The sequence below is a fragment of the Chiloscyllium plagiosum genome, unplaced genomic scaffold (genome assembly GCF_037043375.1).
Source record: "Chiloscyllium plagiosum isolate Xiang-an unplaced genomic scaffold, Cpla_swu_hap1 HiC_scaffold_17, whole genome shotgun sequence".
In the NCBI taxonomy this organism is placed as follows: domain Eukaryota; kingdom Metazoa; phylum Chordata; class Chondrichthyes; order Orectolobiformes; family Hemiscylliidae; genus Chiloscyllium; species Chiloscyllium plagiosum.
This window is the reverse complement of record NW_028270155.1, coordinates 67,426,973-67,450,377: the sequence shown is the minus strand read 5'-3', so window position 1 is coordinate 67,450,377 and position 23,405 is coordinate 67,426,973. Positions and strand designations below refer to the sequence as shown.

Sequence of the window (23,405 nt, the reverse complement as noted above, 5' to 3'; positions counted from 1 at the left end):
GCATGCTCAGTATGAAGTATGAACTGTACACTTATCACTCCAACCTATACTGACATGAACAGATGCATCTGCCAACATTAGATTGGTGAGGAGAAGATCTAGGGGTTATTTTTCCTTCTTCTTTTTCTCTGTTACCACCTGTCATAGACAAGTACAGCAGACCTTTCAGGACAGACCAGCTCAGACGTAATGGAGCTACTGAACCACTCTTGGTGATGGGTGATGAAGCTTCCGACCAAAATTACTTTTTGTGTCGCTGCTACTCTCGGTGCTTCTACTGATGGCTGTTGATCATGAGGAATACCAATCCATCATCAGAGAGTAGTTGATTGGTAGTAATCAGCAGGACACTTTCCAGACTATATTTGATTTGATGCCATGAGACTTTGCAGTGTCCTGAGCTAATGTTGAGGACTCCAGGGCAACCTCTTCCTAACTGCATTCCCATGCCACCACCTCTGGTGGTTCTATGCTGCTAGCAGGATGAGGAATACCCTAGAATGATGGTGGTGTCTAGGAATTGGCTGTAAAGTATCATTTGGTGATATGGGCAGTTTCTTTTGCAGTTTCGCCAATTATAGCATCAAGTACATGTGCAATTCACTAATAGTGCCATGTTGTATTGAGGCAATGTCTAAATTCACTTGCAGTGTCAACCAACAACAGTATTAGGGAAGACTTTTCTGATATTATCCCAGTTTATACTCCAATGAATTGAAGATTTGGTTAAGATCTGCCCAACAGTCCATAAGGACTCTCAGCAACCTTCTCAGACGCATCACTGAAAGCATTCTATCAGGTGCATAATGACCTGGTCCAGCAACTGCTCTGCCCAGGACATAAGAAAGCGAACAGAAGAATCACGGAAGCCAACCTCCCATCCATGGACTCCACTTACACCTCCCATTGCAACGGAAAGGTTGCCAATACCAAAGACCCCTCCCATTCCGGTAATGGTCTCTTCCAACCTCTTCCGTCAGGCAAAGCATACAGAAGCCTGAACACATGCACCAACAGGTTCAAGAACAGCTTCTTTCCTGTCATTATTAGACTGTTGAATGGACGTCTCTAACAATGTTGACCTTGCTATTGTTGGTCTTGTTTCGCACACCTCCTGTGCAGCCGTAACCTTGTATGTCTCGCTCTGTCTAAGCACCTTATAATCTGGATGATCTTGTTTGTGGTGATCTGCCTGTACTGCTTGCAAAACCAAGCTTTTCACTGTACTTAGGTACATGGGACTACAATAAATCAAATCAGACTGTCGAAAGCCAAATTATTAAAAGTCTAAATAGTCAGAAGTAACCAAAGTAGGAACCATAAATTCAAGCTTCTGTTTGAGTGGGAGGATATTGTGTGAGGAGAGATGAGCAGTGGTGAGACAGACCTTTAGCTGCAGTCATCCAAGTCAAGTAGAAGATAGCAGCTACCTTTTTCCTCCATCATGGATAATAAACACAGGAGGGAATACAGTTGGGAAATGGATGAAATATTCAAATTATTCTGACAACTGGGAATCTGACAATAGGCAGCTGAATTTCCATTTTACTGTGCTTATCACAATGCAAGTGCAAAATTAATTCTAGACTATTGCAGTTAGACTGTTGCACATTACAGAGCCTCCCCAGCAAACTTTCTTTACTTTATTAACAGATAATGGCTGGCACCAAAGAAATGAGATTTGAAACCTTGTACCTTAAATGACCTCCAATTGCTTAATTGTGCAAATATACCTCAAATGAAAAAAATATTATTTTCCTCTAATAAAATCAGAAATTACTAAAACTATTGCACTTACTTAGCTTTCTTTCGCAGCAGTTTCTGAGAATCTGGATAGTGGGTTAGAATGTCATTCAAGTCTTTCTTGTCAAGAATGAAGAGGTTTGCAAATCCATGAGCAACGACGTTTGCGGTCCGTCGATTCCCTCCTCCAACCGAAAGTAAACTGTTCGATTAACATGGATGAGAAGGACGAGGCAGTGAGACTGGAAAACTTGTCTGACAAATCCCTTTTTGAAACAAATAAGAGTGTCTGGAATTTTCACCAAAAGTTTTCCTAATCTCTTGCTGTATATCAGGAGATGAATATTTTTAGCTGACTTTTAGCTAGGTGTGTGTTTGAGGGGCTGCTCATTCCTGAATGTAATGTAAGGACACCTGATTGTAGTCTACTGCTTTCTGGATAATGTTAGGTTCTTCTTGAAATCTAATGACTGGGAGTAAATATTTGGGATGAAGTGGAGAGGTTCAGCTATAATGAACCTTCAAAGTTAACAGCATTGATAGTGTGTCATCATCAGATGCCATAACCAGAACTACGCATCACTTTAGCTTTCACTGTTTTTGCCATTTTCCATGTAATTGTATTTAAAATTCTAATGCAAAACACATTTGTTTAATGATGAGGGAAAGATTTCATCGATGAAGCCTGCCATTAACTAACAATATGGATGGCTCATCTTCAATTCAAATAGCAACTTTCCAGCCCAGCTACATTACCATTAATATAAGACTTGTGAGCACAAAGGTGACATGGGTGCTTTTCAGAATTAAATTCCACTTGTAAATATTTCATGTTATATTGGTCTCACTTTATTCTTACATGCATCACTGTTGTTTATTGACACTAGCTTATCCAGGGAGCTAAATGTTCAGGCATATCTCAGACACTCTTGATGATTATAGAAATTTGGGGATATTTCCTTTATGGTGAAAGAACCAACACTGTATTTTTGTGTGGACTTTTGTTGAATGTCTATAGTAATATATACTGTTATAGTCACCTTTCTGTAGCATTGGTCAGAATTTGTAGAGTCAGCATTGTAAAGAACATTGTTTGACATCAATCTCAACAGGATTCATTGGAAATTGTAGCAGAACTTAAAAGTCCTTTAAGCACTCTGCCAGTCAACATCTTGAGATGGACGACAGTTTGGACAGTGCTGAAACGACCCACTTGACCCCTAATTTTCTTACATTGACTAACTGTCTCCACCATCCTTACTATATCCTTACTACATTCAGAACACTTCACTCTGCCATGACCTGACTCACCCTTTCATCCCCTGGATCTCCCCTCCATTCCTCAATGCCCTCCAAAATCTTCCTCGCCACTGGCTCAACTTTGCCACCACTTTTAAAGCACATGTTACACCTTCTCAAGATTCTCACACTTAATTTATCTTGAAGGCAGAAAGTAATAAAATAAAAATTACTGATAGCAAAAGCACTGATGTGTACAAATGTTTACAAGTACCCACCACAGGCTGGAGTAATGCTGGGCATGCCTTAAACATGTCACTGACTTTATCTCTACATCTCAAACCACCATTGGAAAAAAAATCAGAAATTACTAATTCACTCACCCCATACATCATAGTTTCCTGCTCCTATGGACTTCAAATATGCTTCCTTTTGATAACGAGCTGGATAAATCTGACAGAAGCAATTAAAGGAACCTCACCTGATCTCGCCAAATACAGAACCTGCTCGTAGAGTCACAAACACAGTCTTTCCATCAGGGCCACCAACAACCTGGACCTCTCCAGCTTTAATGATGTACATTTCTCTCCCAATCTCTCCCTGAAATAAAAATCAATTGGCTTCTAATCAGGTTAACAAGAACTCCAGACAAGAATTCAAGGATAAGGTGTAGTTCATTTGCATATGTGTCTATGTGCTTTATTGCATATATATTCATGTATGCACTTAATTGTGCATACCTGTATGTAATAAATATATACACCCATTACCACTTTAACCCCAATTTTGATCTGGTTAGTAGAGGATAAAAATAAGGTGGAATGTACAGTAAATACTGTATGATGAGTGCTGTGCCGGGTATACATTTTTGTGATTTGTAAACTGCACTGTATGTAAATTGTGTTGTTTAGATCAGGTGGGTATAAATGGGGTGGGCATAAAGCGAACAAGTGCAGATGTAGTTTGGAGATGGTTGTGTACTGGTAACATCACTTGTGTCACCGAACTATGGAAACGTGTTCAAATCTTGCAACTGTTGGAATTTAATTTCTGTGAATAAAATCTGGAATTAAACGGCTGGTCAGTAATGGTGACCGTGAGACTATAATTGATTCTTGTTTTAAATAAAAGACTGGTTCACTAAAGACACCACAAAAGAATAAATGAAAACAAAAATGGAGTGGGGTTTAAACCTGGCACCATCCCTGGTTCCAGCGGATGTGTTAGGTTAAAATCAATCCCTTCATTCATACACAATATAGACAGGTGCGAGAATGAGGTTGGATTCAATTCACAACTGCACCTTTCTATTGACTTAAATATTTTAGTGACGTGAGTGCTCACCTCTATATACAAAAAGAGCAGCAAAGTACTCCTAATGATGCACAACCGAATATTATTTCTTGTTCATAATATTCCAAGTTAAGGAAATAAGATTCAATTTTATTGACCCTCAATTTTTCTTTTGAAATGCTGAAACAGATACTGGTTTAAAGGTCGAAATAAAGTTAATTAAATGTTATTTAAGGTGGTGTTTAGAGGTTATAGACTTATTTTTGAAAATCTGAGACACAATGAAGTAGCTTGTAATTCATGTGAATTGGTGAAAGTACTTCTGGCAAATACAGAGCAAGGCTGCAATTCCCAATGTTTTTGTGTTCAGAGATGTATGAAGGACTGACATTCATCTGGCTTTGGACCGATGTTCCCTCTAAGCTGTGCAGCCGCTCCAAGGGTCCGCACGTGGCCATTGGTACCATTCACAGCATTGAGGTCTGCTTCCTGCTGCGATACACAAACTTCAGGGGTCCATTGCAGCCGAAAACAAAATTAGCGGAAATACTATTTTGGACAAAAAAGGTACAAAGAACTAGAAGAATGAGTAGTGATCCTGAGTGGTGTGGCCACTATTTGTACATCAAATACAGTCATAGAGATGTACAGCACGGAAACAGACCCTTCGGTCCAACTTGTCCATGCTGACCAGATATCCAATCTAGTCCCATTTGCCAGCACCTGGCCCAAATCCCCCCAAACCATTCCTATTCATATACCCATCCAGATGCCTTTTAAATGTTGCAATTATAGGAGCCTCCACTACTTCCTCTAGCAGCTCATTCCATACATGTACCACCCTCTGAGTGAAAAAGTTGCCCCTTAGGTCTCTCTTATATCTTTCCCCTCTCACCGTAAACCCATGCCGTCTAGTTCTGGGCTCCCGCTCCCCAGGGAAAAGACTTTGTCTATTTATCCAATCCATGCCCTTCATAAACCTCCATAAGGTCACCCCCTCAGCCTCTGACGCTCCAGGGAAAACAGTCCCAACCTATTCAACCTCTCCCTATAGCTCAAATCCTTCAACCCTGGCAACATCCTTGTAAATCTTTTCTGAACCCTTTCAAGTTTCACAACATCCTTCCGATAAGAAAGAGACCGGACTTGCATGCAATATTCCAAAAGTGGCCTAACCAATACAGCCGCAACATGACTTCCCAACTCCTGTACTCAATACTCTGACCAATAAAGGAAAGCACACCAAACGCCTTCTTCACTATCCTATCTACCTGCGACTCCACTTTCAAGGAACTATGAACCAGCACTCCAAGGTCTCTTTGTTCAGCAACACTCTAGGGCCTTACCATTAAGTGTATAAGACCTGCTAAGATTTATTTTCCTAAAATTCAGCACCTCACATTTATCTAAATTAAACTCCATCTGCCAATTCTCCGCCCGTTGTCCCATCTGATCAAGATCCCATTGTAATCTGAGGTAACCTTCTTCGCTATCCACTACACCTCCAATTTTGGTGTAATTTGCAAACTTACTAACTATACTTCTTATGCTGACATCCAAGTCATTTATATAAATACGAAAAGTACTGGACCCAGCACCAATCCTTGTGGCACTCCACTGGTCACAGGCCTCAAGTCTGAAAACAACTCTTCACCACCAACCTCTGTCTTCTATCTTTGAGCCAGTTCTGTATCCAAATAGCTAGTTTTCCCTGTATTGCATGAGATCTAACCTTGCTAACCAGTCTCCCATGGGGAGCCTTGTTGAACGCCTTACTGAAGTCCATATAGATCACGTCTACCACCCTGCCCTCATCAATCCTCTTTGTTACTTCTTCAAAAAACTCAATCAAGTTTGTGAGACATGATTTCCCATGACAAAGCCATGCTGACTAACCCTAATCATTCCTTTCCTTTCCAAATACATGAACATCCTGTCCCTCAGGATTCCCTTCAACAACTTGCCCACCACCGGTGTAAGGCTCACTGGTCTATAGTTCCCTGGCTTGTCCTTACCATCTTTCTTAAATAGTGGTACCATGTTAGCCAACCTCCAGTCTTCTAGCACCTCACCTGTGACTATCGATGATACAAATATCTCAGCAAGAGGCCCAGCAATCACTTCCCTAGCTTGCTACAGAGTTCCAGGGTACACCTGATATGATCTTGGGGATTTATCCACTTTTATGTGTTTGAAGACATCCAGCGGTTACAAGATTGCGGCTCCACAAAAAGGCCGCCTTGCTGATCTTTGAGGGGCTCTATTCTCTCCCTAGTTACCCTTTTGTCCTTAATGTATTCGTAAAAACCCTTTGGATTTTCCTGAACTGTATTTGCCAAAGCTATCTCATGTCCCCCTTTTGCCCTCCAGATTTCCTTGTTAAGTTTACTCCTACTGCCTTCTGTAGTCTTCTAAGGATTCACTCGATCAATCCTGTCTATACCTGACATATGATTCCTTCTTTTTCTTAACCAAACCCTCAATTTCTTTAGTCATCCAGCATTCCCTATACCTACCAGCCTTTCCTTTCACCCTAACAGGAATATACTGTCTCTGGATTCTTGTTATCTCATTTCTGAGGGCTTCCCATCTTCCAGCCATCCCTTTACCTGCGAACATCTGCCCCCATTCAGCCTTTGAAAGTTCTTGCCTAATACTGTCAAAATTAGCCTTTCTCCAATTTAGAACTTCAACTTTTAGATCTGCTCTATCCTTTTCCATCACTATCATAAAACTAATAGAATTATGGTCGCTGGCCCCAAAGTGCTGCCCTGCCTTTTTTCCCCAAGAATAGGTCAAGTTTTGCATTTTCTCTAGTAGGTACATCCACATACTGAATCAGAAAATTTTCTTGTACACACTTAACAAATTCCTCTTCATCTAAACCCTTATTACTATGGCAGTCCCAGTCTATGTTTGGAAAGTTAAAATCTCCTACCATAACCACACTATTATTCTTACAGATAACTGAGATCTCCTTACAACTTTGTTTCTCAATTTTGCTCTGACTATTAGGGGGTCTATACTACAATCCCATTACTTAAAGAAAACATTATCTGATCGTTATCCAAGTTAGAGGTTGTTATATTCAACCAAACATTATCATGCCTGGGAAACAAGAATGGAACACTAAAACTTAAATAAATAAAAGAATTTTCTGACTAAACTATTTCAAATTGTAAGAATTCGGAGTGATAAGCAAAGAGAAAGATTGACCAGCCATTTGTAATTACATCTTTTATCCTACATGTGAGAAACAGCCCATTGGATCCAGAACGTGGCAGGGTTCTGGGTGAAGGTGTCTGTACAGAATGAGTACAGGACTCAATCTCACTATACCGCTCCAAATCATCTTTAGGGACTTACTTGATGATACCTGTAAAGAGTGTGTACGTGTCCCTACCTGAGGATCCTTGTGAAAAGTGAGTGCAGGACCATACTAGGCAATACCTGAACAGATTAGTTGCAGGACACTACTTACTGATATTGATAAAGAGAGAATGGGGGACCCTACCTAATGATACTTGCAAAAGTGTGTGCATAATCCCACCTGGTGATATCTGTACAAATTTGTACAAAATGTGTGAAGGGCAAATCCTGTAAATACCTGTACAGATTGGTTTCAAGATTATACCTTATGATACCAGAACAGATTGTGTGCAAGCTATTACCTGACAATATTGTACAGATTGCTTGCAAGGCTCTACCTGACCATACTTAGTGATAATGTACAGGTTGTATACAAGACCTTACTTGGTGATATCTGTACAGATTTGTGCAGGGCCCCACCTGATGATGCCAGTTCAGATGGCAAATCCTTTTTTAGTCAATCAGGTAGGCATTTACATCTTTCAATATCCTTTTGAGTATCCCTCTCAAATTCATTCCTGGCTGAGACTCCAGATTGAAAGCTCTCCCAACTCACATTAAACTCTAGCTCCAGTTTAAATTAATATCTTCACAGACATGCTCAGGTCTGTCTGATGCATTTGAAGAAGAACTGTCTGAAATGAACAAAGCTGATCTTTCAAACAAACATGAACTTGTCCAGTTCATACTGGGTTTCTGGATTTGCTATTTGTCTTAAAGACCTCACAAATTTAAATTTTCTATTTCTCCCCATCTAATAAAGTAACCACTTTTGTTCGGAGGAACAAAGCTATTAAAGGAGAAACAAAATAGCAAAGATCAGTTTCTGTTTGTTTTTAGAGATAAAATCAGTTTTGAAGAAAACTGCAGGACGTTAAGATGAAGAAGTGAAAAACTAGGCAAATAAACAGACACTGTTATGACAGAGTGTATATTAACCAGAAACACCAATACATAATGTGGACTAACACTCTGGTATTGTACTGATGGCAAATTCCTTTGATATTGGAGTTCCATTGAGATTTGTGTTTCAGAAGAAATGTTATATTGAGGTGGATATGAAAGAGTCAATGAGTCTTGAAGAAAAGCTGGAAATTTCCTTTAATGTTCTGACCAATACTTGTCCCTCAATTGACACATAAAAATCAGACTATCAATTCATTATTTCATTGTTGTTTGTGGGATCTTACTATGCACAACAATAGCTGCTACATTTCCCACATTCTGATAGTGATTGACTGTAAGGTGCTTTGGGACATCAAGCGGCCATGAAAGATGCAAAGATACATAAATGCAAAGTTTTCTTTTAACAGAAACACTTAGCAGTTTTAGAAATAATTACCTTCTTGCACACGTAGTCTCCAGGCAGGTACACCACTGACTTCAGTCGTTTCAGCATGTCATAAATCATCTGTCTGTCACAGCCCTTTGGAAAGATGAAACAAATGGAATGAGGATTCAACTTTCAGCCACTGTACTATTTACTTTCCCTTATCTGCTAGTTCATTAGATAGAAGGAGGGTTAACTCAGTAATGGGGGTGTGGAAATTGTATATGGTTTCCATAAGGCACAAAGGTTCACCAATCATGATGTCTTCTTCCAAAGGTAGATCCTTAGCTCATTGTTTGCTAATACTTCAACCTGAGCTATTTTCTTAGCAGTTTTTGTTTGTGGTGATTTGTCTTCCACTCTCAGGGCAGAAAAAGAGACGGTGTCAAGTCTACTTCAACCATAACAGAAAACAAGCCTGCACCACAGGCTAACCTCTAGCCAACTGAATCAATCAGCAAACAAGCAAAGGTTGTGGGAAATTTTATGGAGTTACTAAAATTTATGAGGGCTTTTATAGAGAAAATGCTGTAGAGGAAATTGTTCTCTCCAGCAGATGATTGCAAAAGATGCAGGTTGGTGTGCCAGCATTTATTGCCCATTCCTAATTACCCTTGACAAAGTGTAGTGAGCCAGTAGTGAACAGTGACAGTACTTTGGGAGTGTGAGTACATATTGGAATGAGCTGCCAGAGGAGGCTGGAACAATTACATTTAAAAGACATCTGGATGGGTACATGAATAGGAAGGATTTAGAGAATATGGGCCAAGTGCTGGCAAATGACTAGATTAATTTAGGTTGGCATGGATGAGTTGGACCAAAGGGTCTGTTTCCGTCCTGGACGTCTCTATCACGCTCTATGACATTGTGCTATTGGAAGGGAATTTCAGGATTTTGACTCAGTGATAGTGTTCCCACACACGTGCTATCCTTCCACATTTAGGTGGTAGTGATCAGAGGTTAGAAGGTGCTGTCAAAGGTATGCTGGTGAGTTGCTGGAGTGCATCTTGTAGATTATATACATTGCTGTTATTGTACATCTATGGTCAAAGGAGTGAGTGTTTAAAGTAATAGAGAGAATGCCAATCAAACAGGCTGATTTGTCCTAGATAATGTCTAGCATCTTGAGTGTTGTTGCACTGATCCAAGAAAATGGAGATTTTCCACCATGCGCCTGATTTGTGCCTTTTCGATGGTGGACAACTGTAAGAAATCTGATACAGATATAAAACAACAGATTTTAGTCATTGCAAACCAGATGTACATTGATAAAAATTTTGGTTTATAATGACTTTCAGTGGATGTGATGGTTCTTTGGCTGCCATGCGCATAGAGTTGATATTATCCTATACTTGGAGGGGGTCTTCTAGACAACAGAGGTAAATCTTGAGTGACCACTTATTCTGACTATTATTGTCACAGGGGAAATTTATACAATTGAAAGTTCATGGAAACAATCCATTATTGGTGTATGCATGTCTGTAGCTGACTGAGAGTTTCCGGATAGATATCCAGTAGCAGCCTGGTAGGATCCGAGAATAACCAAGTGTTTTTATCACTAGCTTCCATGACATCATCATCCAACAGAAGTCTTTCTACTGGTGAAAGAAGCTAAATATCTGATTGTAAACCCTGTGTGCCCCTGTAATCTCAGCACTTAGAGTCATAGAGTTATATAGCAGGGAAAAAGACCCTTCAGTCCAACTTGTCCATACTAACCAGATGTGCTAAATTAATCTAGTCCCATTTGCCAGTATATGGCTCATATCCCTCTAAACCCTTCCTACTCATGTACCCATTCAGATGCCATTTAAATGTTGTAATTATACCAGCCTCCACCACTCCCTCCGGCAGCTCATTCCATACACACACCACCCTCTGCAAGAAAACGTTGCCCCTCAGGTCCCTTTTAAATCCTTCCTCTCTCACCTGAAGCTATGCTCTCTAGTTTTGGTCTCTGCTACCTGGGGGAAAGGCCTCGGCTGTTCACTCTGTCTATCCTCCCCATGATTTTAAGCCTCTATAAGGTTACCCCTCAGTCTCTGATGCTCCAGGGAAAATAGCCCCAACCTATATAGTCTGCCCTTTTTGCTCAAACCCTCCAAACCTGGAGGGTTTGAGTAAATCTTGTCTCCACCATTTCAAGTTTCACAACAGCCTTCCTATAGCAGGGAGACCAGAATTTAATGCAACAGTTCAAAAGAGGCTAAAGCAATGTCTTGTACAGCTGCAATGTGACCTCCCAACTCCTATACTCAATGCTCTGACCAATGAAGGAAAGCATACCAAAATACTTTCTTCACTATCCTATTTACCTGCGACTCTACTTTCAAGGAACTATGAACCTGAACTCCAAGGTATCTTTGTTCAGTGACACTCTCCAGGACCTTACCATTACATATATCAGTCTTGCCCTGATTTGCCTTTCCAAAATGCAGCACCTCACATTTATCTGAGTAAACTCCATCTGCCACTCCTCGGCCCATTTGTCCATCTGCTCAAGATCCCATTGTACTCTGAGATAAACCTCTTGGCTGTGAATTACACCACCAATTTTGATGTCATCTGCAAACTACTAACCATACCTCCTATGTTCACATCCAAATTGCTTATATGTATCTTTATATTCCTGTCTAATCAGTCTACCATATGGAACTTTGTTGAATGCCTTACTGAAGTCCATATAGACAATGTCCACTTCGTTACTTCTTCAAAAAAAACTCAATTAAGTTAGACATGATTTCCCGTGCACAAAACAATGTTGACTATCCCAAATCAGTCCTTGCCTTTTAAAATACATGTAAATTCTGTCCCTAAGGATCCCTTCCAACAACTTGCCCACCACTGATGTCAGGCTCATTGGTCTATAGTTCCCTTGGTTTTCCTTACCACCTTTCATAAATAGTGGCACCACATTAGCTAACCTCCAGTTTTCTGGAACCTCACCTGTGGCTATCGATTATACAAATATCTCAGCAAGAGGCCCAGCAATCACTTCCCTCGCTTCCCATGGAGTTCTAGGGTACACCTGATCAGGTCCCGGGGATTTATCTACCATCTTCTTCCATAGTTCTCCTTCCTGCAGTCTTCCTTCATGTGCACATGCTGATCCTGTGACTGAATATCTTTGTTGTTGTAGATGGTGATGGTCTTCCTTTCATCATGTGCTGTGAAATACATCCAAGATGTCTCCCATTCTGATCTTGTCAATTTGAAATCCTCCTGGATAGAATCACCTCTACATCCACTCAAGCACTCTCTTGGCCTTAAATGCAATTATTGTCTTAATTCCTTAAGTAAGGTTTAATTTAGCTCTGATAATGACTATATCCACCTGAAGAGCTGCTTAATAGAACATAGAACATAGAAAAGTACAGCACAGAAGAGGCCCTTTGGCCCATGGTGTTGTGCCGAGGATTAATCCTAATGTAAAATAAAATAACTTAACCTACGCATCCCTCATGTGCATGTCCAGCAGTCGCTTATATGTCCCTAGTGCCTCTGCTTCCACCACCACCGCTGGCAACACATTCCATGCATTCACAACTCTGCATAAAGAACCTTCCTCTGACATCCCCTCAATACCTTTCTCCAAATATCTTAAAACTATGACCCCTCGTGCCAGTCAATCCTGCCCTGGGGAAAAGTCTCTGGCTATGACTCTATCCATGCTTCTCATTACCTTGTATAGCTTAATCAGGTCACCTCTCTTCCTCCTTCCCTACAGAGAGAAAAGTCTGAGCTTAGTCAACCTCTTCATAAGGCAAGCCCTCCAGTCCAGGCAACATCTTGGTAAACCTTCTTTGCACCTTCTCCAAAGCCTCTGTATCTTTCCAATAGTAAGGTGACCAGAACTGGACACAATATTCCAAGTGTGGTCTCACCATGGACTTGTAGAGCTGTAACAAAGCCTTGCGGCTCTTAAACTCAATCCCCCATTAATGAAAGCCAAAACACCATATGCTTTCTTAACAACCCTATCCATTTGGTGGCAACTTTGAGGGATCTATGTACTCGAACACCAAGATCCCTCTGTTCCTCCACACTGCCAAGAATCCTGTCTTTAATCCTATATTCAGCATTCGAGTTCAACCTTTCAAATGCATCACTTAGCATTTATCCAGGTTGAAATCCATCTGCCATTTCTTAGCCCAGCTCTGCGACCTGTCTATGTTGTGCTGTAGCCTGCAATAGCCCTCAATACTATCAATGGCACCTCCAACCTTTGTGTTATCGGCAAAATAAACAACCCACCCCTCAACCTCCTCATCCAAGTCATTTATAAAAACTACAAAGAGCAGAGGCCCAAGAACAGAGCCCTGCGGGACACCACTCAACACTGACCTCCAGGCAGAATACTTTCCATCTACAACCACTCTCTGCCTTCTCTTAGCCAAACAATTCTGAATCCAGACAGCCAAATCTCCCTGTATCCCATACCACCTGACTTTATGAATGAGCCTATCATGGGGAACCTTATCAACTTCCTTGCTGAAGTCCATCCACTGCTCGACCATCGTCGACCTATCTTGACACCTTTTCAAAGAACTCAATAAGATTAGTGAGGCATGACCTGCCCCTCACAAAGCCATGCTGACTGCCTTTAAACACGCTATGCTTTTCCAAATTGTCATAAATCCTGTCCCTCAGAATTCTTTTCAAAACCTTGCTGACCACGGATGTAAGACTGACTGGTCTGTAGTTGCCAGGATTTCCCTATTACCCTTCTTGAAAAGAGAAACAATACTCGCCTCCTTCCAATCCTCTGGTACGACTCCCATGGACAGTGAGGAGGCAAAGATCTTCGCCAGCGGCTTAGCAACCTCCTTTCTCACTTCACGGAGCAGCCTAGGATAAATCTGGTCTGGCCCTGGGGACTTATCAATCTTAATGTTTGCCAAACTTTCCAGCACACCAACTTCATCAATCTTGATCTATTCAAACCTGTTCTCATTCACAACAAGGTCCCTTTCCTTACTGAAAACAGAAGCAAAAAACTCATTTAGGGCTTCCCCTATCTGCTCAGACTCTATGCACAAATTCCCTATGCTATCGCTGATCAGCCCTACCTTCTCCATGATCATTCTTTTATTCCTTATGTGTGAGTAAAATGCCTTTGGGTTCTCCTTAATCCTTCCTGCCAAGCCTTTTTCATGCCCCTTCCTGGCTCTCCTCAGTCCATTTCTGAGCTCTTTTCGAGCAAGTCTGTAATCCTCTGAAGCTGTACTCGATCCTTGCTTTCTCCACCTTACATAAACTGCCTTCTTTCTTTGACGAGAAGCTCCTCTGTTCTCATCATCCAAGGTTCCTTAACCTTACCCCTTCTTACCTGTCTCAGAGGAACAAATTTGTGTATCACTCACAACAACTGCTCCTTAAACAGTCTCCACATGTCTGCTTTGTCCCTTCTGTGGAACAATTGCTCCTAGTCTGTACTTCCCAATTCCTGTCTGATAGTGTCATAATTTCCTTTTCCCCAATTAAATATCATCCCTTGGTAACTGCTCATTTCCCTCTCCAAGGCTATGGCAAATGTGAGGCAATTGTGGTCACTGTCACCAAAGTGTTCTCCCACTGTGGGATATGACACCTGTCCTGGCTCATTGCCGAGAACCAAATCCAAAATGGCCTCTCCCCTCGTCAGCCTGACCACATACTGAGTGAGGAAACTCTCCTGAACACACTTGACAAAAACGGCTCGATCCAAACCATCTGTACTAAGGAGGTTCCAGTCGATATTGGGAAAGTTGAAATCTCCCACAACAATAACCCCGCTACATCTGCATTTTTCCAAAATCTGCCAGCCTATGAGTTATTCAATCTCTGTACTATAATTAGGAGGTCTGTAGAAAACCCCAATGAGGTGGCTGCTCCCTTGTTGTTCCTAACTTCCACCCATACTGACTCAGTAGACAAACCTTCCTCAACAACCTTTGTAGCTGTGATGCACTCTCTGATTAGCAATGCTGCATCCTCTTCTCTTTTTCCACCCTCCCTGTTCTTTTTAAACATTCTAAACCCTGGAACATCAAGCAACCATTCATGCCCCTGTGAAACCCACATCTCTGTTATGGCCACAACATCATAGCCCTAAGTACTGATCTATGCTCTAAGTTCGTCACACTTATTTCTGACACTCACTGCATTAAAGCAGACACACTTTAACCGATCCCTTGTTTCATCATGTGAGAAACCTTCCCGATAGATTCACTACATCCTGTCACTGCCCCATCTACAACTGCCCCCTCTCAGATAGGTAGCTCTGATTCCCACTCCCTTGCCAGAGTAGTTTAAACCCTCCCGAACCATACAAGCAAATCTCCCATCCAGAACATTTGTGCCCCTCCAGTTCAGGTGCAACCCATCCTTTATGTACAGGTCCCACCTTCCCCAGAAGGCATCCCAATGGTCTAGGTATCTGAAGCCCTCCCTCTTGCACCAGCCTCGCAGCCACGTGTTAAGCTGCATTCGCTGACTGTTCCTCATCTCACTATCTCGTGGCACCGGTAGCAAACCCGAGATCACTACTCTATTCGTCCTGCTCTTCAGCTTCCAACCTAGCTCTCTGTAGTTGCTTTTCAAATCCTCAATCCCTTCCCTGGCAATATCGTTGGTGCCAATATGTACTATGATTTCTGGCTGTTCACTCTTCCCCCTTCAGAATCCTGTAAACCCGATCGGCAACATCCTGGACCCTGGCACCTGGGAGGCAACATACCTTCCGAGAGTCCCGTTCCTGACCACAAAATCTCCTGTCAATCTGTCTAACTATTGAGTCCCCTATCACTAGCGCTTTTCTGTTCTCCCCCCTTCCCTTCTGAGCCACAGTGCCAGGGTCAGTGCCAGAGACTTGACAACCATAGCTTCCCCCTTGTAGGCTGTCCCCACCAACAGTACCCAAAACGGTGTCCTTATTGCTGAGGGGAACAGCCACAGGGGATCCCTGCCCTGTCTGTTGGTTCCCTTTCCTCCTCCTGACTAACCCAGCTGTCCTTATCCTGTGTCTGAGGAGTGACCACCTCCCTATGCATCATCTCAATTTCTCCCTCAGCCTCCTGGATGATCCGTAGTTCATCCAGCTCCAGTTCCAGTTCCCTAACTCGGTTTTAGAGGAGCTGGAGATCTCACCCACTTAAAAACTTCCCGGCAGCCCTCATTTCTCTCTGGCCTCTATCCTCACTGCTCTGTTTAAAAAATTTTGTTTTGTACTCACCTTCCCAGCAGTCCTCTGCTCTTCCCTTGCACCTCTCGACAAATGGAGGCCCTGAAGCCTGAGGTAAGTATTTTAAACAGTTTTACTGACCTTCCCAGCAGTCCTCCGCACCTTCCTCGTACCTCTTGACAAAAAAAGTTCACCTCTGTTTCACAGGACAGTTTTACAAGTCCTGTGAAACCTGTGCTACTCAAGTAAAATTTGAAAACAAGTTAAAACCAATCTGAAAAGAGCTCATTGATGTCTACAATAAATTCACTGCTGAAACCAACGGGTAAGGTTCTGTTCTCAGCAAGTAGTTACTGTTACAACCAGGCCCGAGAGGAGGTTACACCACACCATTACAGTTCTAGGTGGATGTCCCAAAATGTCAAGTCCCTGAGTGTTAAGGGATGCATCAACTCTCCTTCTTTATTCACTAACCCCATCAGATAATTGCAATAAGGTTAGAAAGGATATTTTCCCTTGTGGATAACCTGCTGCTAGATACAAATTAACTTTAAAAGGAGTCAATTGTATCAGGCTTTCTTGAATTAACAAAGAGTGAGTTTGTTAATTATTAAATGTAAAGAGAGTCATTAACATAGAAACACAGAACCCAGGAGCAGGAGTAGGCCATTTGGCTGTTCTATCGTTCCATATGATCAAGGCTGATCATTCCTTATGATCAAGGCTGATCATATGATCTCAATGTCACCTTTCTACTTTCTCCCCACATCCCTTGATACCTTTAACATCTAAAAATGTACCAATCTCTTTCTTGAATATATTCAGTGACTTGGCCTCCACAAGCTTCTAGAGTAGAGAAATCCACAGGTTCACTAACTCTTGAGTGATGAGCTCTTTCCGTAACTCAGTTCTAAACAGCCTACCCTGTATCCTGAGACTGTGACCCCTAGCTCTAGACTCTCCAACCAGGGAAAACATCCTCACTTCATATAGTCTGTCCAGCTCTGTTATAACTTAATACCTTTCAATCAGATCCTCTCTCACTCTTCTAAACTTTAGTGAGGAGAAAGTGAGGTCTGCAGATGCTGGAGATCAGAGCTGAAAATGTGTTGCTGGAAAAGCGCAGCAGGTCAGGCAGCATTCAGGGAACAGGAGAATCGACATTTCGGGCATAAGCCTGAAGAAGGGCTTATGCCCGAAACGTTGATTCTCCTGTTCCCTGGATGCTGCCTGACCTGCTGCGCTGTTCCAGCAACACATTTTCAGCTCTAAACTTTAGTGAGTACAGGCCAAGTCAAACATGTCTCCACTCACAAGATAGTCCTGTAATCCCCAGCATTAGCCAAGTGAACCTCCAATGCACTCCCCCTATCCCCCTATGACAAGTATATCTGTCCTTACGTATGGGGACCATAAAAGTATACAATACTCTATATTTGCTCTGACGAAGGTCCTATATAACTGGAGTACAATATCCCTACTTCTGAATTCAAATCCTCTTGTAATGAAGGCCAATATACCATTTACCTTCATAACTGCTTGCTGCACCCACTTTCATTGATGAACGTACAAAGACACCCAGAATATATTTCCCAATATGTCACCACTTAAATAATATTCCACATTTCTGTTTTCACACTGAAGTGTTTAACTTCACATTTAGCCACACTGTACTGCATCTGGCATGCATTTGCCAATTCACTCAACTTATATAAATCACCTTGATGCCTCCTTGAATCCTTTTTACATCACACAGTCCCAGGCACTTTTGTGTTATCAAGAAACTTGGAAATGCTGCAATTGGTTCCTTCCTCGAGGTCACTTATGTATGTTGTAAATACTTGAGGCCAAGTACTAATCCTTACAATTCCTCAGTAGTTACTTCTGCCAGACAGTTAAAGATCTATTTATTCCCACTCTCTGTTTCCTGTCTGTCAAACAGTTTTCAATCCATATTACCCCAAATTTTTGTCCTCTCACCTCTTAGATGAGACATTGTTAAAAGCCTCTGAAAATACAAATGTATCATATCCACTAGTTTGCCCATATATATTCAACCAGTTGTATCCTCAAAACTGAACCAATCTCTTTCTTCAATATGTTCAGTGACTTGGCTTCCACAAGCTTCTATGGTAGAGAATTCCACAGGTTCACTACCTCTGAGTGAAGAACTCTTTCCTTAACTCAAATTTGTTGAACATAGTTTGCTTTCCATAGACTCATGCTGGTTTTGTCCAGTCCCATTAAAGCTTTCCAAATGTCTGTTATCACATCTTTTATAATAGACTTTAGCTTTTCCCCACTACTGATATTAAACTAACTGGCCTGTAATTCTGTTTTTTTTTCTCTCCTCTCTTTTTAAATTGTGGGCATGGGGTTACATTTGCAACCCTCCAACCTGTAGGACCTGCTTCAGGGGCTACAAAATTTTGAAAGTTGACTACCAATGCATCTAATATTTCCACAGTTACTTCCTTTAGAACTCTGAGATGTGAATTATCAGTCCCTGGTGATTTGTCAGCCTTTAACCCCATTAATTGCCCTAGTACTATTTGCTTATCGATACAGATTTCCTTCAATTCCTCCTTCATTTGCCTTTACTAATCTTTTCCTCTTTACAAATTTAAAGAAGCTTTTACAACCAGTTTTATGTTCCTTATAATTTGCTCTCATACTTTATTTCCCCCCTCTTAATGGAACATACATACACAGAGATTGGAAATAAGAGGCGACTCTAAGAAGATAAAAGGTAAAATAAAGGTGATATCAATCAGTCTCTGAATTATTCAAGATAATTGAACTTATAGCATTTGCAGTGAACATTACTGGTCGCAGTGATGTTGGCAGTTGAACAAGCAATTTTAAATTTTCTAATTTTTGTAATTTGATGGAAGTTCCTTTATTTGGATTCCTTTTTAAACTGGTTTGAAACCCTGGTTTGAGAGAGGGTCTTCCTGCAACACTCGGGGACAGTTTCTTACTGTGACTTCACAGCACACTAATGCTTGAATACAGGCTAGTACACCCAAGGATATCCAGTCCCACCAGCAGACTGCAGTGGAGTTGATACTAGATTTTTAACCCCTGTCTTCAAAGGGAAAGACATAAAATGTTTCACAATCTGGGACATAATCTGCAGGGAGTGACTTGCTGATTGAGCAAGCTGATCATCAGTGTAGTCACAGGAGATCACTGTTCGGTATGTTTAAAGTCTCCTTGACACCTTGAGGTGTTGCATCCCATTGGTTTCACACATAAATTTTTTATGTTTATTCTGAACAGCCACTTAATTGACATCTGTGGGCATGTTGGAGCCACATTGCATTCCCATTCTAGAATCACAAGCTTCACCTCTCTCCCAACTGCTAACAGCCCAAGTGTTCTTGGGTGTTCAAACTATCTTTCATTCTATGCATTATCACTGTTGTACAAAATTAACCAGCTTGTCAAATCTGGAGTAAAGAATAGGGAATATTTGCTGCTAAGGCAATCTTACGTACAAAACAGTCAAGTTGTTTCAGTACTTTTGAACTGCAAAGCCCTGTCCATTCCACAAACATCACTCCTTTCTTTCCACAGTGGAGGAGTGGAGCACTGAGGTATTTGCTTAGATTTCAACATTAACCTGGAGGTCTTGACGACTCATTTAAGCATTTTCCATTTCATGATTACTGACTGTCTGAATGCTTTTCTCCTAATATTAATCTCCATACCTGAAACAGTGCCACTTTACTGACGATGCTATAGTTAACATCAATGGCAATGTCCAGTCTCATCTTGTCAGGAAGTTGCACCAACAGCTCTGTCTCATCTGGAAATAAAACAAGAAAGAGAGCTGAAATTAGAATTCTGCCGGCTAGAAAACTCCTTTATTATCCAGGCGGCAAAAATAATTAAGGCCGAACTTCCAATATTTCCAATTTCACAGCCCAAGTTAAGGAAGGGTGGCCCAACTTTTGGTGGGTTATTTCCAGACATTTCTGAGACAGGTAGTAGGAACAGCACCATATAATACCAAATTCCTGTCCCATGAAACCATCTATTTCCTAAAAGCATAAGTTGATATCATTTTTGGATGCAAGGTCGTGATTTGCAGCTAACACACTTTGCTTGTTATTTTGGAGGTAGATGGCACACAAATGCGGTGCTGTCTCTTAATTTACCAAATTGTAGTGTTGTTCCAAGCAAGGTTCACATTGTTGGTTTTTTTGAGTGCTCAACAGTGACAACAGGAGCCTGTGCTGATAGCATTTGGGGCAGCCAGTCTGTTTTTCTTAAATGCAATATGTTCCTCCTTAAGGGAGGTTTTACTGAATAACAAAGCCTGCTATTGAATGTTATTACTGCAATTCTGAAGAATGAAAATCAGACACCAAGGCAAAGAGAGGGCTCTTTGGTTCACAGATGAAGTGCTGTAGAGTTTGGTCATTGAGGGGGACTGGAGGAGACATTGCACAGACATAAGGGTTGGGGCAGGGGAGTAAACATTAAGAAGGAGTGGGTCGGTGGGCACAGAAGCCATTCCCAGAATTGGTCGCTGAAGACCAAGCAAAGGTTCCACCTGATGTGAAATAACTTCAAGAGTGGTCTGGTGAGCATCTTCACATGACCCCTCCAACCTGCTGATCACCAGCCTCTCCTGCTACTCAATGAATCACATTACATCACTCACCTGGCAGCACAATTTGGCACTTCACCTTGACATATTCCAATGCTGCCAGCTTCACACTTAGCTCCTTGCACACATCTCCAGGCACATTGTATTACATTGTATTTGGGTAATCACTGATATTCTACTCTCTCTCATGGAACAAGTTGAACATAACAGAAGGGAGATGAGTAGAACTGGTGAGGACAAGGACATCTACATCTTCCGAACTTTATAAATGAGATGGTTCCCTGCAACATAAGGACAGTTATGTTGCAGGGAACCACCTAATATTTCTAAGAACATTGAGGATGACATGTCCGTGACACATGTACCTTCTCACCATCATCCTGCTATCCGGAATGTTGAGCAGATAATGTGACCATGATTTCCTCCCACCTTCCTTTCCTATTCCAATCTTTGATTTCTTGCTTTCAACATCCAAAGAACTATGACCTGTTCAGTCATAACACAATCTGTACGAGGAGGCACAGCTATACCACAGAACTTGTGAAGAGGCCCTAACACTTGTATCAACCAGTTCAGGTGTCTGTATCTTAGAGGCAAAAATGGATTTGGAATCAGCATGACCAGAGTTTTAGAAGGCTATAGTATGGCCAGGAGGGAAGAATAATTTGTGTGTGCCAGCTCATTTGAGGGCAAGGATACAGCTGTGTTCTCTCTTATGAGGCGCTCAGTGGGGTAACTAAACGGGAGAATGCTGGTGAAGATACACATCGAGATGCTGGTCTGTCAGACAACCACCTGTCAGATGTGTCTGCTACCCCATCTGATGTTGTTCCAACCTGGAGAAATTGGTGTTAATCCACATGCTGAAACTTTAACTGCAGCCTAGCTGTAATTGGTACTAAAGTGACAGGTTCTGTAGGGATTGCTAATGTCCTGAATTTTATGGGCCCCTTGGGCAACTTCTAGACCATCTACTCTTAATTCTTGGGGTATTAGCAAAAGTGAAGAAAGTGAGTCACAGATGCTTTCCATTTCAGAATTCAACCTTCTTCAGAACTTCAAAAGTGTCTTTCAAAATGTCAGGACAACCCAAAGCATTTTATACTGAACAAATAACTTTTTTCTAGTGTGGGGCCTGTTGCAGGGAATATAGTTCATGCATAGCCATCTCCCAAAAATATGATCAAATCATCTATTTGTTTAAAATGATTTTGATTGAGGGATAAATTTTAGTTAGGATACCACAGCTCTTGTGGTGCAGTGGTAGTGTCCCTCTCCTGAGGGAGGCTAGGAGGTTCAGGTTCAAGTACCATCTACTTCAGAGGTATGTCATAATATCTCTGAACGAGTTGATTAGAAAAAAAAATCTATCATGGCCCATTTCCCCTTCAAATTGTGTCACTGGATTTTGTGCTTATCTGAGATGGCAGGATCTAGGTTAAACATCTCACTTGAAAGCTAACGCCTCCAAAAGTGTCCAGTCATTTCTTCTACAATGCGATACTTCCACTCCTGTGTGACCCCATGCTATACTAAAATTGCACAATACAAATAATACTTAAGCTGTTGGCGATCTAATTGTGCTATAGCTAACACATGTTTTACAAGTTTGCGTTTTAGAAACAGCGTTCCCAATTCACCAATCGTGTTACAGCCAATTTGCGTTAATGAAAGACATATTATAGCAGAACTGACTGGAGAACTATTTCCATATTACACTTAACTATCAGCCTGATTTATGTGCTCAAATCTCTAAAATAGGGTTTGATTCCACAATCTTATGACTTAGGGATGTGGAATTCCTACAGTATGGAAACAGGCCCTTCAGCCTAACGAGTCCACACCGACCCTCTGAAGAGTGACCCACCCAGACCCATTCCCCTACATTTTACCCCTAACTAATGCACCCAACTTACACATCCCTGAACACTGTGGACAATTTAGCATGGCCAATGCATCTAGCCTGCACATCTTTAGATTGTGGGAGGAAACCAGAGCACCCGGAGGAAACAATTGCAGACACAGAGAGAATGTGCAAACTCCACCCAGACAATCACCAAGATTGAAATCGAACCTGGGTCTCTGGTGCTGTGAGGCAGCAGTGCTAACTACTGAGCCACCGTGCCGCCCCATGAAAGGCTCATCCAAAACTGGTACCGAACAGAGACTGTACCAATGTAACCGCAACTTCATTAATCTCAGCTGGATCCACCCACCAATATTAAAAGCCCCAGTGTGATGCAGCATCCTGCTTGCAGACCCTTGAAACCAGCAGCAGCTTTCCTCTCCCCATCAAGTTCTAACTCTGGGGACAGCCAGACTGAGAGTCAGCAGCTACCATACCTTGTGCATATCCTAACTGTGGCCCAGGACTCCCAGCTTTGGGAATTCATAAAAAATAAGCTCAAAATACAGCAGATGCTGAAGACCTGAAATAAAAACAGAGTGTTGGAAAAGCTCAGCCGCTCGGACACTGTTTGTGGAGATGGAAAAAGAGTTAACATTAAGTCTTATATATTTTGACAAAGAATCATGTCAGACTCAAAATGTGAACTCTGTCTCTCTTTCTCCACAAAAAGAGTAACTGGGGAGAAAATAGGGCCTCTTAAAGATTAGCATGGCTATCAATATGTGAAACCATAGGTGATGTG

The 23,405-nt window shown here is 41.6% G+C and overlaps 1 protein-coding gene across 8 annotated transcripts in view; it reads right to left on the bottom strand.

Annotated features, from left to right (window-relative positions):
* The window catches only part of LOC122558548 (cyclic nucleotide-gated channel beta-1-like), a 204,313-nt gene that overhangs the window by 15,125 nt on the left and 165,783 nt on the right, over nt 1-23,405 (bottom strand). For all 8 annotated transcript variants that reach the window (XM_087996039.1, XM_087996040.1, XM_087996043.1 and 5 more), the window contains 4 exons: nt 19,850-19,947; nt 8,987-9,070; nt 3,464-3,582; nt 1,799-1,945 (listed from right to left, as the gene is read on the bottom strand). In XM_087996039.1, the coding sequence (XP_087852165.1) occupies nt 1,799-1,945; nt 3,464-3,582; nt 8,987-9,070; nt 19,850-19,947 (448 nt within the window). The remainder of the gene's footprint in view (nt 1-1,798; nt 1,946-3,463; nt 3,583-8,986; nt 9,071-19,849; nt 19,948-23,405) is intronic.